Genomic DNA, 15,982 nt, shown 5'->3' with positions numbered 1-15,982 from the left:
TCTCCACCAGGGAATTATCCATGTTCCTGCTAGAGGGGCTATCGCCACATTATACAGCAATATGTTTATACATTTAGAAATACTGTACTATATTGGTGTACCCACATTAAAAAAAAGTTGTTAAACAATTGGTAAATTATGAAATAACACTAAAGATGATAAAGAAGCTGTTACATGGAGAAGTGCTCTGTACTTCTTCCTACATTAGACTGACTTTATTTGAATCTGTAGCTTCTATGTTATTCCAGCTATACATTATTCATGGCAGCAGAAGTAATTCAGGCTTCTCTCATAAGAAACGCGTTAACCTGAGAACATATGGTGAGAACGCACAAGCCTTCTACACCTACTGAAGGATTCCAAATTCATGGGTAAAGCCTCTGATTTCCTTTGGGGGGGGTTGTAACAAAGTGAGTGAACAATTGAACCTTTGCAAATATAGATCTGAAACCTAACCGCAAAAAGCAAAACAATAATGATCACAAAATACACTATCTGCAGCTTTTATTACCAAACAGATTGGGCTCATACCCAACAGGGAAAATAATGCAGTGGGATTTATATTGTGGATCCCAAGTTATAAAGCGCATCTTTCTTTAGAATAACTGCATTTAAGAGGACTCAAAAAATATGACATTAATATTTCTCCAAAACAAATAAACCGTAGTGGATTATTTCACTGTAATACAATTGATCAGGGCGTTCCTTGAGATAGTCACATTCCTATAAGCTGTTTCACTATTGAATTACATTTTATTTCATATATTCAGAAATAAAAGCAATCACCTTCCCCAGTACATCAAAAAAAATAATCAATTCGAACAAAAACACATTGCAATGTAAAAATGACGTTTTGAACAAGCTTGTTCTCAGTCTGACATCGCCATCTTGTGGTCAAATAATGTTGTACGCGATAGTCATTCACACCACCCCAAGTAAAGCTAAGGCCCCGCTGCCTCAGACCACGCGCCCGCACTGCAGACAGGCGGCGCGGGGAGAGGCACTTGACCGCTATCTGCTGTCTGTAGGGAGCGGGAGCTGGGGGGCGTGGCCAAAACGGGTCGGGGGCGTGGCAATGACGTCGGGGGGCGGGGCCATCACACTGTGTGCCAGGGGTTCCCTCCCCCCCTGCATCTGCTGACACTGCAGACTATGAGGAGTCTGTGGGAGGGAGCAGGGCAGCTCCCTTGGTGCTGCAGCTGCTTTCCCCCCCTCTCCCCAAAGCCTCCCCTCATTGCCAGGTGTTCCCTCCCCCCGTGCATCTGCTGACACTGCAGACAGACTATGAGGAGTCTGTGGGAGGGAGCAGGGGGGCTCCCTTGGTGCTGCAGCTGCTTTCCTCCCCGAAGCCTCCCCTCCTCATAGGCTCATCAGCGCACCACGTGACGCGTCGCCTCTTGGGATGACATTTCTCTTGCATCCCCTGGCGGCTGACGCGTCACAGCGTGTAGTGAGCCGTGCAGGGAGGAGGGACTGGGACCTGCTCGGGAGGACACCATCAGATGGTGAGTAGCGCGCACACTGCCGCGCGGGCCGCTGGACACAGTGCGACCAAAGCCTAAGGCTGCGTCCCCTCCAACGCTGAGCGGGCGGCGCTTGCCGCGTTAACTTACATATATATATAAATATGTAAGGTCCCGCTCACGCAGTGTGCGGGCACACGCTGACCCGCATTTGGCACTTACCAAAACAAAAAAAAACTATACGTCCCTGCGCGCTCAGCTGGCCCGCAATATGCCCCCCTCCCCCGCGCTTGCGTAAATTGGAGGACACCCGGCACTCATCCTTGGAGCGCTCTCCAAGCATGAGCGCGCTCAGCGCCAGCGGGGACACAGCCTTATTCACATGTAATTTGCAGTTGCTGGACAAACATACATGTGTTTGTTTAGAGAAAAGCAAGACATTTAGGAACTCGCACTGCTTTCTTGTGATTCTGGGTAATGACATGCAAATAAGCACTCGCAGTGGGTCACTGTGGCCTCTTCCCCAATTTATTCATGGATCCTTTAAAGCTTCTGCCTGCCGTTTAACAGCTTTTATAGCAAAACCTGGGTCATAGAAGTGCACAGCCAACACACTTACTCACAGACAGTGGTGAATATTGTAAGAGCTCATTACCCCCAATCCTTGGCTGCAGTGGAAGCATTGTATGCAGTGTGATTATGGGGGCAGGCAGGTTTAAAGGGCTTGCCTGCGACATGTGAATGCGCTGTGTTCTTTATCCTTGCTGTACTATACAGTGGAGGGGCTGTCACTTTTATACTCCCCATTACTACTCCCCATTACTCGTGTACTTGGTGTATAACTGTACACATGAGATGCATCCCTACGCCGTCACCTTTATCACATGTAACAAAGGAACGGATATTCTGCGTTCATGTGGACTTGGCCCACACTGCACATTGCTTGTGAGATACAATGAAGAGAATAAGAGCATCTTCATTGTAACAGCAGGTTATATGTTGGAAACTGGATCAGAATATTTGCTCACTCACATTCCTTGTGTATTTGATTATAGGCCTCAAGTACATCTGGGGCCTTATCTAGGGACATGTACACATTAAAGTAGCAATCCCTCCCAAAAGCCTACATGACTAACTCATACTTGGTATCTTGTCCCCTGATCATGTCCTGCTCTCCATCTCTCCCAAACTCTAGCATCTGGGGATATATCTCCTGAATGAAGCGTCAGATTTTGGAAAAAGAACAAATCTAAAATTTAAAACAAATGCAAATGAAATGTGTGATCAGCATGGCTGCTTTAAAAGCACAATGGGAGCACAGAGTAAAGAAACTAAATATTATAAAGGCTAAGGTTCCAAAAAGGGTCATTTAATGGCTATAGAAAGTCATGGTTGCATCCAACGTTTCGATGCCAACATGCACCTTCATCCTTGATGGCCTAAATGTTGGATGCAACCTTGCTCCTATAGTCATTAAATAACCCGTTTTGCTACCTTTTGATTTTGTCCTATTTTTAGTGTGCTTGACTCCCCTTTGCTCATGTTTGTTATTCCCTGACCGGATTATCTGATGTAGCACCCATTCTGTTATTTTCTATTCTCTTAGACCCCTTGCTGGGGCATCCCAAGTAGCTTGATCGGATTACCCATCTCTTTTAAAGTCTAAAGTTCACCAGGTGTTACTTTTTAATCCAAAATTCTTTAAAACAAATTGCATTAAGGTATGTTTACAGTATTACATTTCTTGAGTCTGTTTTCAAACACAAGATTCATGATTTTTGCCACAGAATAAAGTCCACAAAAACGGAACTGCAGCAAGAAATCTAATGTCCAATTTTATATTCCGATCGTGAAAAAAAGCCGCGGCTTTTATAATGTATCATAGTCGTCGTCATCGTCATGTTTACGCTTCAGCGAGTTAGATTCATTTGCCGCATTCTGCGATGACACCATGTTGGTCGTAATGAGAATGTTTTTGGAGCCAATAAGGGAAGGACTGATGAGAACATTTTGAACTGTAGGAGTGGTAGGAGTCACTACAAAAAGAAAAATAATATGTCACCTAAGCACAACTAGTGAATAAGTTCAATTCATCTGAACAGTAACAAGTTTGTTTTATTTGTTTGTGTTTCTCAAATACACATGTAAACGTAATTACAATTTATACCAATGCTTTCTACCTTGGGAGGGATGGAAGGGGATTTGAAGCGGTAATCAGCGGGATTGTATACAGGTGCCTTAGACAGTGCAACCGCTTGTTCTGCCATTGGTTCATTTATCCTGCATAGAAATTCAGTGTTCGGAAAAGACTAATGCAGCTTATGAAGTTTCCCCCCAACCTTCAGAGTGGTTACTATGCCAAACTAAGTTATGTTGCTGCATATTACTACATGTAAATAAAAGTTATATAAACTACCATTTACAGATACACAGGTGAAACCATCTACACTAACTTGGTCAAATAAACCAATCCTAAAATACACACCCACCATCAATGGGCCATGTTTGCCACACATCACTTCTGAAAAGCATTTCACATTTTGCGACTGCGCTGCAACTGGCATCTGATAAAATCCTAACTGTAGAATCTCAGTATGACAGTGTTGTCTGCAGCTCTCGTTCAAACGAACTCTATATCCTTCACCATAACGGATCCAGAATCCCTTACTGGAGACATCATGCACACAACGTGGAGAACACTGTATTTACTAACCTGTTTTGACTGTTGTCTGTGAGGTTGGGATCTGAACAGTGAATCGCTGACCGGTCAGTGATAAAGGCGTGCCAACTTTAGAAACAGACAATGTTTGTGCAGAAGGGGCCCCTAGAAGTGATATACACAAAATAAGAGTGTAGAATAAATGCATCCTACTGAGTACGTTACTTGGGCAAATGGAACTGCACACAAGTCTAACTAAACAGCCCAACTGTAAAGCAACCGCTCACAAGCTATAGACTTTTCCAAACTTACAGATGTTATGGAAATCATGGCAATGAATGTAACGTCACAGAAACATCTTCCCCACGGTGTTGATGTTAGCAGTTCTACAATCAATCCAAAGATAAAAGGAGCTGGCTCCAGGACTCAGAGGCCGGTGCTCCGTGTCACTTTCCAGCGAGGGACACTTTATTGCATGGTTATAATACAACGTGCTGCAGATTATCCACTATAAACGTGATGCGGTTACAAAGTACTATCCTTTATAGATCTTTGTATTTAAAAACAAGGAGGCAGGTTACACCGTACGGGTTATAGAAAACCTACTGCATGTGATACGCTTTCCATCCTAAACATATATATTACGTAACATCCTTAAAAAGGCAATTTAGTCGTGATTATCGTAGGGACATTGAACAAGGAAATAGTCTACAAAATTTGATTTCTCTGGTACATCGATAATCAACGCAGGATTGCTAGAATAAAAACACACCAAAACAACCTTCTATAAAAAGACTGGAAGTGATTTAAAAATGATAACTGCATCTTCTTTAGCGTCATCTCATATCACAGATATTATTAAACGTAACTGGCATATTGTACAAAAAGAAAAATGACCATCTTGCACACAGCCCACCAAGAATAGTTTAATATACTATACAATACTAGAGCCAGTACATTGGGATCCTATTTTAATAGTACTGAACTTGAAACGTGCATGTTGCTGCCATGTGCAGTGTTCTAACATATACAACACAAAAACATGTACACACCATTACCAGGCAAAAGATTCCAATTAATACTTATATTCAGGGCTCGACAAATTGCAAAAAAGCTACTCGCCCCCCTGGCCCCGCCCCCATTTTTTATTTATATTTAATAAATTCCTAATAAGAGCAGGCAGAGGCTGATCACTGGTGTTTACCCCACAGCTCATCTCCATAAAATACCCCATGACCTGGGATGGTTCAAGGGTTGCATGTGGGGTTCTGTCACCCCGCCCACTTCTCCCACAATCCTCTCTCCTATGCTTTCCTGCAGACCCCCCCCACACGCTAAGGAAATACTGCACATCCATTTTGGAAATGGAGAAGAGCAGGAGGGGGAAAAAAAAGTCTTGTGTGGAGGGGAGCAGGAAAATAAATAAGGCTGTGGCACTGCTCCAGATTATATGGAAGCATGTATACGTATAGGATACATGTATAGGTTACTGTACATATTCTATCCATCCTATTGATTCAAATGAATGCAGAGAATGATGTTACAGCTACACTAGCTAGGTTGGACTTGTGATGTATTTATTATATGGGGTATGTGGGGGCAGGAACAGTAGTCTGAGAACCGTAGATGCAGAGAAGCTCAGTATACTTGACTGCACCGGGGATACCTCATGCCCAGCATACCACCTCCTACTACATTCTCTAATCTATTCAAAGAAGAGTGAGGGAGAGCAGCGATCCTATCCAGACACAGCAAACATACCGGGAGAGAAAATTTCTACCGGCAGGATTGATTGAGGCGTTCAATGCTCCGCTGAGAGGTGCTGCTGAGAGAGCCAATAGTTGCGCACGCTAGTAAATCTGTTCCCACCTCATGCTCTTTTTTGGCACGCAGCACCTCTTCCAAGAAGGAAGGGATGATTTAAAAAGAAACGCATGCTGTTCCCGGCATGAAAGAGCTGCGTGTGGCTTAGGAGGGACGGCTCGCCTGCGGCTAAAATGCACTCGCCCCAGGCGAGTGATTTTCTCAAGGCCTTGTTATATCAACTGCTCCGCAGGAGTGGTTTTATCCACTCATGTGTCCATGTTTATCTTTGCATGTAGAATGTACAAGAGCAGTAAGAGATCTAATAGCAGATTTGTTATGAAATGTAAACTAAAGATACTAAACACGCAATTACTAAATATTTTGTTGTCAGTAGGAACAATTAAAACTCATTGGAATTGAAAAAGTATAAAAAAACATTCTTCTCGTGGAAGAGATTTCCAAACTTTATTATAACAATTAGGTGCCCTTAAAAGAAGGAGTTCTAAATGAAGATTGTAATTGGAATGTTTTCTTTATCATTTTGTATATAGCTTCTGGATGGTTTGTTAATTTGTTATTGTGTACCTGTGCCTTTTAATGTTTTATATCAAGGTTGTAAGGTAATGTCACCAGATATCCCAGTTGGGAGTGTGCACTGACTTGTTAATATTTGGGAATAGTAGATGACCAGTGCCCGGTTTGGGACTAGTAGATGACCAGTGCCCGGTTTGGGAATAGTAATGACCAGTGCCCGGTTTGGGAATAGTAGATGACCAGTGCCCGGTTTGGGAATAGTAGATGACCAGTGCCCGGTTTGGGAATAGTAATGACCAGTGCCCGGTTTGGGACTAGTAGATGACCAGTGCCCGGTTTGGGACTAGTAGATGACCAGTGCCCGGTTTGGGACTAGTAGATGACCAGTGCCCGGTTTGGGACTAGTAGATGACCAGTGCCCGGTTTGGGACTAGTAGATGACCAGTGCCCGGTTTGGGACTAGTAGATGACCAGTGCCCGGTTTGGGACTAGTAGATGACCAGTGCCCGGTTTGGGAATAGTAGATGACCAGTGCCCGGTTTGGGAATAGTAGATGACCAGTGCCCGGTTTGGGAATAGTAGATGACCAGTGCCCGGTTTGGGAATAGTAGATGACCAGTGCCCGGTTTGGGAATAGTAGATGACCAGTGCCCGGTTTGGGAATAGTAGATGACCAGTGCCTGGTTTGGGAATAGTAGATGACCTCTCCTCGGTTTGCCCTCATTGTTGGGTGCTTCACTCCATTAAAAAAAGCGACTTTCCAGCTGTATGAAGTTTGCAGAATCCAGCTGTCATTTTTCTCACCATGTGGACTTTATTTCTGCTCTAGGTGAACCATGGGACGGCACACCTATCCTTTTGTACTATATTCTGCATAAACGTGAGGCCGATTATTTACCAGCTTCATACTCCATATTGAATGATGGTGTTACTGATACGTCCCGTTACAGGGGTGGGTTTGAGCTCACCTAATTCTGATTTTGCTATATTCTGCAAGTGTTTACATTTGTGTTCCTTGACCCTTTTCTATTACAAGTGGTGTTAAAATTGTGACTCGAGACATTTAGGGCCTCATTCTATAAAAGTGCAAAGTGGCAGATCGCAGTCATTTGGACTGAATCAGTCCCTTAGATACGGTTTATATCCCTCCCATTAGTGTTGTGTAACTAAAAAAATATTTGTCATGTTCCGCTTTCACGCCACCTCCATTAATATTACAATTATCACTACTCCGCTGTGGCGGACGCTGCAGGGACAAGAGCCGCCCCACAATGGGGCCGGGCCCGCTGCGAGAGGGGGCGCCGCGCCGACAAAAACTCATGCTCAAGAAAAGTGAGATCAGGCGTCGCGACGGAGTGCTAGGCCACGCCCCCAGCGGTTCAGCCAATGAGGGCGAACCTGACGGGTGACGTGACGACCACGCCCCCCCCCCTCTTTCCCCCTGCAGCTCACTGCAGACCGGGGGACTTGGCTGCACTCGCCGCCTGCCTCGCATTGAATCCTTTGACTTGCACGTGCATGTGCAGGTTACATAGTGAAGCTCTTACCTAACGTCGGAGTACTAGGCCTGCTGCTTAAAGCCCCCACAGTTAATCTGGGCACCGTTATTCTTCCGGAAATCTGTACAAAAGTGATGCATCATTTGTCATGTTACCAAGTGCCACAAAAATTCTAAATATTACAAAGATACATTTAAATATTATATATAAACTGCAGTCCCCCTTCTGCCTCGGTATATTACTCTATATTACTATACATCAGTATATTGGATCCCTTTTAGAGCACAGGGCTATAGTTTAAAACAGAGGTCTTCAATGTGCAGACCGCAGGCCAGAACCAGCTCACGAAGGGGCCTTGTGGCCCTTGAACTCTTGTAATTTCATACCAGTTGCTTAAGTATTTACGGGCAGTTTTTCACACACAAACTCACTTACAGAAAAATGTAACGCAAATGTATATGGTAAAGATGTTAGAAATGCAAAATGTTATTATATTATTTTGAATACATCACACATGAAATTGTAATAAGCAATACGGCTCTGTGACCATGCTCACCTTCTTCTGTATGGATTTCAGCCGATAGTTTTGTGCTGTCAGGCAGTATCTGTCTGGGGGAAGCCGGGGGCCAGAGTAGGGTTTGATTAACGGTAGAGGTGTCTGATTCTTTTGTCTTGCGATATCTAGTAAAAACTATAAGACCAAATACAAATAGTGAATACGGAGAATGGATTGTTTGAATCTTCAGGGAAAAACCACTGACAGTCCTTTGTATATTATGCAATAAGTGCATCGTTGCAACGATTATCCAACAAGTCAAACTTATGCTTTTTGCACGTTCTGCAGAATATTTTCTCTGACACAAAACAAGGTAGAAATGGTCAACTAAACAGAATGATGGAACTGCACGTTGTTTCATTTTTCAAATGAGCAGACACTCTCCCAAAACAAAGTGTTTCCTCTTCGGTGGGAAACCGCGTTAATTTCTGCTTCCTGAGATACGTACCGTCGTAGTGTACGCTGGGGCAAATCTGCGGGTTTAAATGTCCCAGTCACGTGGGTTAATAGGAAAGTCGCAAGGGATGATGTCACCACTTCCTATAGGCCCATTATGATAGCCCCAACTAGCCCAGCTGTAGCTGCTATTGTCACCCCCTACAGAGGTATATCAGGAAGCAGGGGGTCCCCAGAGCTGAAATTAACGCTGTTCAGCTCTAGAGACATGATTAAAAAAAAAAAAACACAAAAAGACCAGAACAGCAACCCCCCACCCGATACAATATGTGTCCTGCTCTTTTTTAAATGTTTTTCTAGTGTTAAAAATCATGATTTACTTAATCTCTGGTGTCTGGAGTAACCTTTAAACTGCAAAGAGCTTTGGGGAGAATGTCATTTTAACCTCCAAATTTCTATTGCTTATATCTTTTGAACAAATAATAATATATATAAAAAAAAAAAAGGAGGAAGCGCTAAAAAACACAATAAAATGATCTAAACAACATAAACAATTGTGGGGTTGGTGCAGCATGAAAATAGAACTGTTCCAAGTTCCAAAAATGATGAAGTGTCCAAAGAACTCGGAGCACCTCAAATAAAAAGAAAAAATAGTCACAAAATTCAAAACAAACGACCAGTGGTAAGATATGCATTTACATGGAAGTGCCTGGACCCAGTCACTGAAAGGTTTCTTTACGCCTCCCCTGCAGCATAGAAGAAAACAGAGCCTCTTCATAATAATCAAATGTCAGGGACAAGAGCCGCCCCACAATGGGGCCGGGCCCGCTGCGAGAGGGGGCGCCGCGCCGACAAAAACTCATGCTCAAGAAAAGTGAGATCAGGAGTCGCGACGGAGTGCTAGGCCACGCCCCCAGTGGTTCAGACAATGAGGGCGAACCTGACGGGTGACGTGACTGCCACGCCCCCCTCCCCCTCTTTCCCCCTGCAGCTCACTGCAGACCGGGGGACTTGGCTGCACGCGCCGCCTGCCTCGCATTGAATCCTTTGACTTTCACGTGTATGTGCAGGTTACATAGTGAAGCTCTTACCTAACGTCGGAGTACTAGGCCTGCTGCTTAAAGCCCCCACAGTTAATCTGGGCACCGTTATTCTTCCTGAAATCTGTACAATAATATCTCTATAGATACCCCTGACGAAGCAGGAACTACCTGCGAAACGCGTAGGGCAACGGGGGACCAGTTTTGCTGCAACAGCCAAACCGGAAGTAACATCAGACGCCGGCTGGAACGGCGAGGTCACCGGAGAGGAGAGAAAGTCTGCAGTAGCTGGCACCTGTTTTGTGTACATTCTGTGTGTACTCTGCTTTGTGCGAGTTTACCCTGATAAAGCTGGAGATTTTATGAAGAGGCTCCGTTTTCTTCTGTTCTATGCTGTAGGAGAGGGGGAGTAAAGAAACCTTTCAGTGTCTGGATCCAGGCACTTTCATGTAAGTGCATATCTTACCACTGGCCGTTTGTTTTGAATTTTGTGAACTTGCTTCACTATTTTTTATTTGAAGTGCGGAGTTCTTTGGACACTTCATGTCTTGAACAAAGCATACAAATAAAAACCGCTTTGGAAAGGGAAAGAGTTGATGTCGGCTATTATACTGTAGTAAATAAAAAAATAAAACGCCAAATATCTGTCTGGCGATTAGTGCGGACGGCTTCTTTAGCTGCGAATGGTGAGAAGATGTGTGCAGTATGTTACTAATCCCTTTTAAGTGAACAGAACAAAAAATTAAGTTCTCGACTCAAGGATGACTGAAAATTGCCAGAGCTCAATTGATTCCATACGCATGGAATTTAGGATGAACAAAATAGCGGAAGCTGTGCTTGTATTTTCGCAAGTTAAAGCTTTTCAGAACATCAATACTTTCAAACGTCTGTTTAACCCTCTCACTGCCAGAAACGCATTGGCCACTCTGAAACTGTAGGGTTAAGGAGGGAGGTCAGCAGAACAAGGTCTTGAGCAGTGTTTTCATGCCCCTGACCCACGGTAACACCAGGCTTCTGAGACAACCACCTAACTATTACTATGCACAAAAAACGTATTCACCTGGATGCAAATGCATTGTATGTATGTGTCTTTATTTATATAGCCCATTAAATTACATAGTGCTTCACAGCAGTAATACATGTGACAATCATATAAATTACAAATAACACAAAGGGGAGAAGTGCTTCAGACATAAAAGAAACATTTAGGAAAAGGAGTCCCTGATCCGAAGAGCTTACAATCTAGTTGGTAGGTAGGAAGAACATACAGAGACAGTTTGAAGGTGTTCTGGTAAGTGCGTCTGCAAGGGGCCAATGTTTATGTATGAGGTGTATAGTATCAGCCACGGAGCTACTCATTATGCTTCGTTACGCAGGTATATTTTAAGGTGGGTCTTAAAGGTGGATAGAGAGGGTGCTAGTCAGATATTGAGGGGAAGGACATTCCAGAGGGTAGAGAGAAGACATCCTTGAGCAGAACGCAAGAGTCGGGATGGTGTACAGCGAGAAATTAGGGCTGAGATGTAAGGAGGGGCAGAAGAGTGTAAAGATTTAAAAGTGAGGAGGAGAACGGAGTGTGTGATGCGGGATTCGATAGGAAACCAGGAGAGGGATTTCAGCCAGGGAGGCGCTGAGACAGATTTAGGAAAGAGTAGAGTGATTCTGGCAGCAGCTTTTAGGATAGATTGTAGGGGAGACAGTTGAGAGGCAGGAAGGCCAGACAGTAGGAGGTTTCAGTAATCGAGACGGTAGAGAATGAGGGCCTGAGTCAGAGTTTTAGCACTCGAGCAACAGAGGAAATGGTATATCTTTGTAATATTGTGGAGGAAAAAACTACAGATTTTAGATACGTTTTAAATGTGAGGAGAATGTGAGAGAGGAGTCGAGTGTGACCCCTAGGCAGCGTGCTTGGGCTACTGGGTGAATGATAGTACTTCCAACAGTAAAGTAGGAGGTAGTAGGGCCAGGTTTGGGAGGAAGTATAAGGAGCTCTGTTTTTGCCATGTCAAGTTTCAGTCGGCGGACGCCATCCAGGATGATAGAGACATTCAGAAACTTTGGTCTGTACAGCAGGTGTAAGGTTAGGGGTTGAAAAGTAAATGTGTGTGTCATCAGCATAGAGGTGATATTTGAATCCAAGAGATGTGATTAGGTCACCTAGAGAGTGTGTGTAAAGAGAGAAGCGGTCCCAGGAAAGAGCCCTGGGGTACCCACAAGGAAATATTGATAGAGGAGAAGGTAGTGTTAACAAAAGAGACACAAAGTACGATGGGAGAGGTAATAGGAGATCCAGGATAGAGCTTTGTTACGAATACCAAGAGTATGGAGAATGTGAAGGAGAAGAGGGTGGTCCACAGTATCAAGTGCTGCAGAGAGGTCCAGTAATATGAGCAGAGTGTAAGACCTGTCTTTGGCAGCATGGAGGTCATTAGTTATTTTAGTGAGGGCTGTTTCAGTGGAGTGAGCAGTGCGGAAGCCAGATTGTAGAGGGTCTAGGAAAGAATAGGTGTTGAGAAAATGGAGCAAGTGAGAGAATACGAGACATTCAAGGAGTTTAGAGGCAAAAAGCCAGGAGGGAGACAGAACTATAATTAGAACCACAGGTAGGGTGTCAAGCTTGTTGTTTTTGATTAAAGGTATAATTGTTGCATGTTTGAAGGAAGAGGAAAAGGTACCAGAGTAGAGGTAGGAGTTAAGAATGTGTGAGAGCCTATGGATTATAGTAGTAGCAAGAGGTTTAAGGAGACAGGAGGGAATGGGGTCAAGAAGGCAAGTGGAACGAGTGCAGGAACGCAGCATGCGAGAATGGGAATTTAGCCAGGTTCTGGGGTTAGAAGGGCGAGAATGGCAGAGAGAAAGCAGGGCATGTAGATCAAAAGGAGGATAGGGCAAAGTTGTAGTTCCTGACCAGGTTGTCAGGGTCTGGAGCAGAGCTGAGAGAGGAGAGGGAGGTGTGTAAAGTTGAATCGAAAGCTGTTAGGTTAATAGAGCATAGGTCTCTGCAGAAACGAGGGGTACATGGAGGTGGAGAAGTGAGAGAAGATGAGGTGATGGTCAGAGAGAGTTAAGGGGGAAATGGAGAAATCAGAGAGAACATTTTAGTGAAAACAAGGTCTAGGTTTAGTCCCAAAACCTGGTGTGATCGTGAATCATGAGGAAAGGTTGGGAACACACTGGTCTAGAGAGGGGGGGGCAGATAAAAAAATAAAAGAAGAACAATATACTTACATCTCTTGGAGGGGGAGAGGTAAAAGACTGGTCTGTCCGGCACTGGATTGCCAGCCGTACATCATCAGCATCAATGTTGTTCTTCTTGGCATGACTAGAATAAATCTTTGCATCTTCCAATATTGTTGTTACATATCCTTAAAAAAACAAGTAACATAGACTAAGAAAAAAAAAATTATTCTGAGCCCAAGTCAGTTAAGACAAATAACACAATGCACGTTCATGTTTGATACACAAAAAGTTCCATCTGTATTTGCTGATCATGTATTTCTGATTTTTCTGTACCCTACGGGAAGGACGTGACTAACCGAGCTGCACACAGTTAAGTCCATTACTCTGACGAAAGCACAAAGATTTATTTTTATTTTTTTTCAAAGTAAAGTTTGGATGTTTGTCACTTTACGTCAAATACTAACATGAGTGATGTATGCCAACACTAGAAACAATATCATCTAAACCTGGGATTCCAGCTGAAAAACGCTCCTGGGACACAAAGGTTCCTATCCACTAAAAAATAGGTAATGGGGGATTCAAAAACAAAAAGGTCAAGCAGCCAGAATTGCTGCTTTAATTGGCTCTAGGGCCAAAATTTAAGTTAATGACTGCAAGTCGACTAGTTTAAGAACCACTGATCTAAATAGAACCTGCAGATGTCGAAGAAAGAAACCTTCAGGGGCTGAAGGAGCAAAGTGGTAATGTCTGCTTTTGAATCGGGTAAACCTGGTTCAAATTAATTATTAATAAGAGAGAGAGGAGAGAGAAATATTTACAATCGCAGGACATTTCGCAGTCAGGCATCTCACACATTCTGATACATCTGCTTTATAACATTCTTCTTTTGTTGACTTACGGTACGTAAATTCCAGCATCTGGTTGATCACTCTGGGCTCATACTCTGTAATTCCCATGTCCTTTAGAATCTGAGCCATAACCTGCAAATAAAGCGGGCAAAAAAAAAAAACACAGAATTTAAAATGTTCAATTCAAAAAAAAAATTGTCCCTATGGCACAAATTCCAGATAATAAACAAAACCTCTAAATAATGTGGTATTTTCCCGCAAGCTCCAGGTCACTTCCATCGTTTGTTATAGTTTGCAAATGGTCATATAGCTTTATTTGGCTATGTGTGATCTCCGTTACTTACACATACATACACTGCACATAGCAGTGACCCCGATCACTGGCGGGAAACAGGAGGAGTGATGGGAGAAAGGCGATGGACTCGCACTTTTCCCTCACATACTCTCTCCCTTGGTGAGAATATTACCAGCTATTAATAAGTGGCCACATGTGATACTCAGCAGTGTGTATGTGTGTGTGCGCGTGTCAGAGTGTGTGTCAGTTTGTTACAGGCAGAGCTGTCAGACCACATTGTACCTGAGCATCTTTCGGGGCGCTCTTGGGAGACGCCATTTTTCCTTGCTCCATGGCGTTCAGCGACCCCGACCTAACAACTTCCGCTGTTCGAGACACCACAACGAGGCGGGGGAACAGACGACTTCCGGCACTGGGAAGCCGCCATCTTTGTGGAGGAAGGTTAGGTGAACGGCGCCATATTGTGTATGGCATGTAGTTTGAAGCTGTTATTACACGTTACCGTCATGACGTCACTGGTCAGTGGCAGAGCTGCTGTGCCATACTAGAAGTCTCATGTATCTTCCTGCTAGACGTAAGAAGCAGAATTGGGCCAATGCATTCTTAGCATTGACACATACTTTATAGGACTATTTAATGCTGCAATCATTCTCAGACCTTTATACATAGTAAAAATTAGGTTTAACGTCATTTGAATGTAGCCAGGTCCCCCTCGCGTGTAGTCAGGTTCCCCCCCCCTCGCGCACTCACCCCCTCCTTCCCAGTTGCGAGCGCGCGTGTGGATCGGGCTGGAGCGGAAGCATAGTGATCCCTGGTAGCTAGGGACGCGAGCGGCGAGCAGGCCGGTTGCCGGGGACGCGATCGGGCCGTCGCTAAGGCCGCGATCGCGTTGCCACCGGCCCGGCGGCTCGGGAAGCAGGGCGCCGCATACACAGGGCTGTTGCGCATGCGCAATGGCAGTGCACAGCGCGGGAGGCTCAGACAGCTCGCGCATGCGCGAGAATAGACTGCCAGCCCCCAGGGTGCTTTGGGGCAGAGACACCTGACGCCAGGGAGCCAATCAGAAGGCCGGATTCCCCTGCTCCCAGTTAGATACATTTCCCGGGGTTTTGCAGCTACGCAGGCACTCAGGATCCGGACCAGCTAGGGGTAAGAGGTGGATGCAGGGGTCAGTGACCCTCTGCATAGGCCAGCAGCCCCCAAGGTCCCAGTTAGGTCCTGAGTCATCTAATAGCTTGTGGAGCTTAGGGACAGGCCCTAGATAGGGACACTGCCCCCTTATTTGGTCAAGTAGTCAGGGACACAGAGCGGAAGCCGTGCGGCCCTGCGAGGTGGGTTCTGGGCTCAGAACACCACCCAAGACCCTAAGACTAGGAGAGACATTGTTCGCGCTGGACTTTCAACCCACGCGGTGTGGAGGACAACGTCGGATCGTGCGGATTGATATCGCGGTACCCGTGGCTGGAGCCCGGGCAGGTAACCTGCAACTCACGTGCACCAACCAGGCCTATCACCAAACATAGTGGCTGCGCAGTCACACACACATATGCACAGTGGTATTTGACTCTGGGAGTACGAGACATTTGGGTGGGGGTTACTGGACACAGGGTGGGGTCACATTGTGGGTGGTAGCGTCCGCCGTGACGCCTAGAGGTGATAGCGTCCGCCGTGACGCCTAGAGGTGATAGCGTCCGCCGTGACGCCTA

General features: G+C 44.9%; 1 protein-coding gene across 2 annotated transcripts; it reads right to left on the bottom strand.

Annotated features, from left to right (window-relative positions):
• Window positions 1-489: 489 nt before the first annotated feature.
• TAF9B (TATA-box binding protein associated factor 9b) lies at window positions 490-15,239 on the bottom strand. Of its 2 annotated transcripts, XM_075572921.1 has the most exons (8): window positions 15,027-15,133; window positions 14,559-14,703; window positions 14,032-14,113; window positions 13,182-13,318; window positions 8,518-8,652; window positions 8,010-8,082; window positions 4,177-4,287; window positions 490-3,499 (listed from the first exon to the last, which is right to left on the bottom strand). In XM_075572921.1, the coding sequence occupies exons 1-8, from the start codon at window positions 15,077-15,079 to the stop codon at window positions 3,333-3,335; spliced, it is 903 nt and encodes a 300-aa protein (XP_075429036.1). In that variant the 5' UTR covers window positions 15,080-15,133; the 3' UTR covers window positions 490-3,332. The 2 variants fall into 2 exon arrangements, with proteins under 2 accessions (XP_075429036.1, XP_075429035.1); XM_075572920.1 differs by lacking the exon at window positions 14,559-14,703 and having other exon boundaries at window positions 15,027-15,239.
• Window positions 15,240-15,982: the final 743 nt, after the last annotated feature.

This window comes from Ascaphus truei, chromosome 16 (genome assembly GCF_040206685.1).
Source record: "Ascaphus truei isolate aAscTru1 chromosome 16, aAscTru1.hap1, whole genome shotgun sequence".
Lineage (NCBI taxonomy): Eukaryota > Metazoa > Chordata > Amphibia > Anura > Ascaphidae > Ascaphus > Ascaphus truei.
Note: the sequence above shows the minus strand (reverse complement) of the source record. Positions and strands in the feature narration are given on the sequence as shown.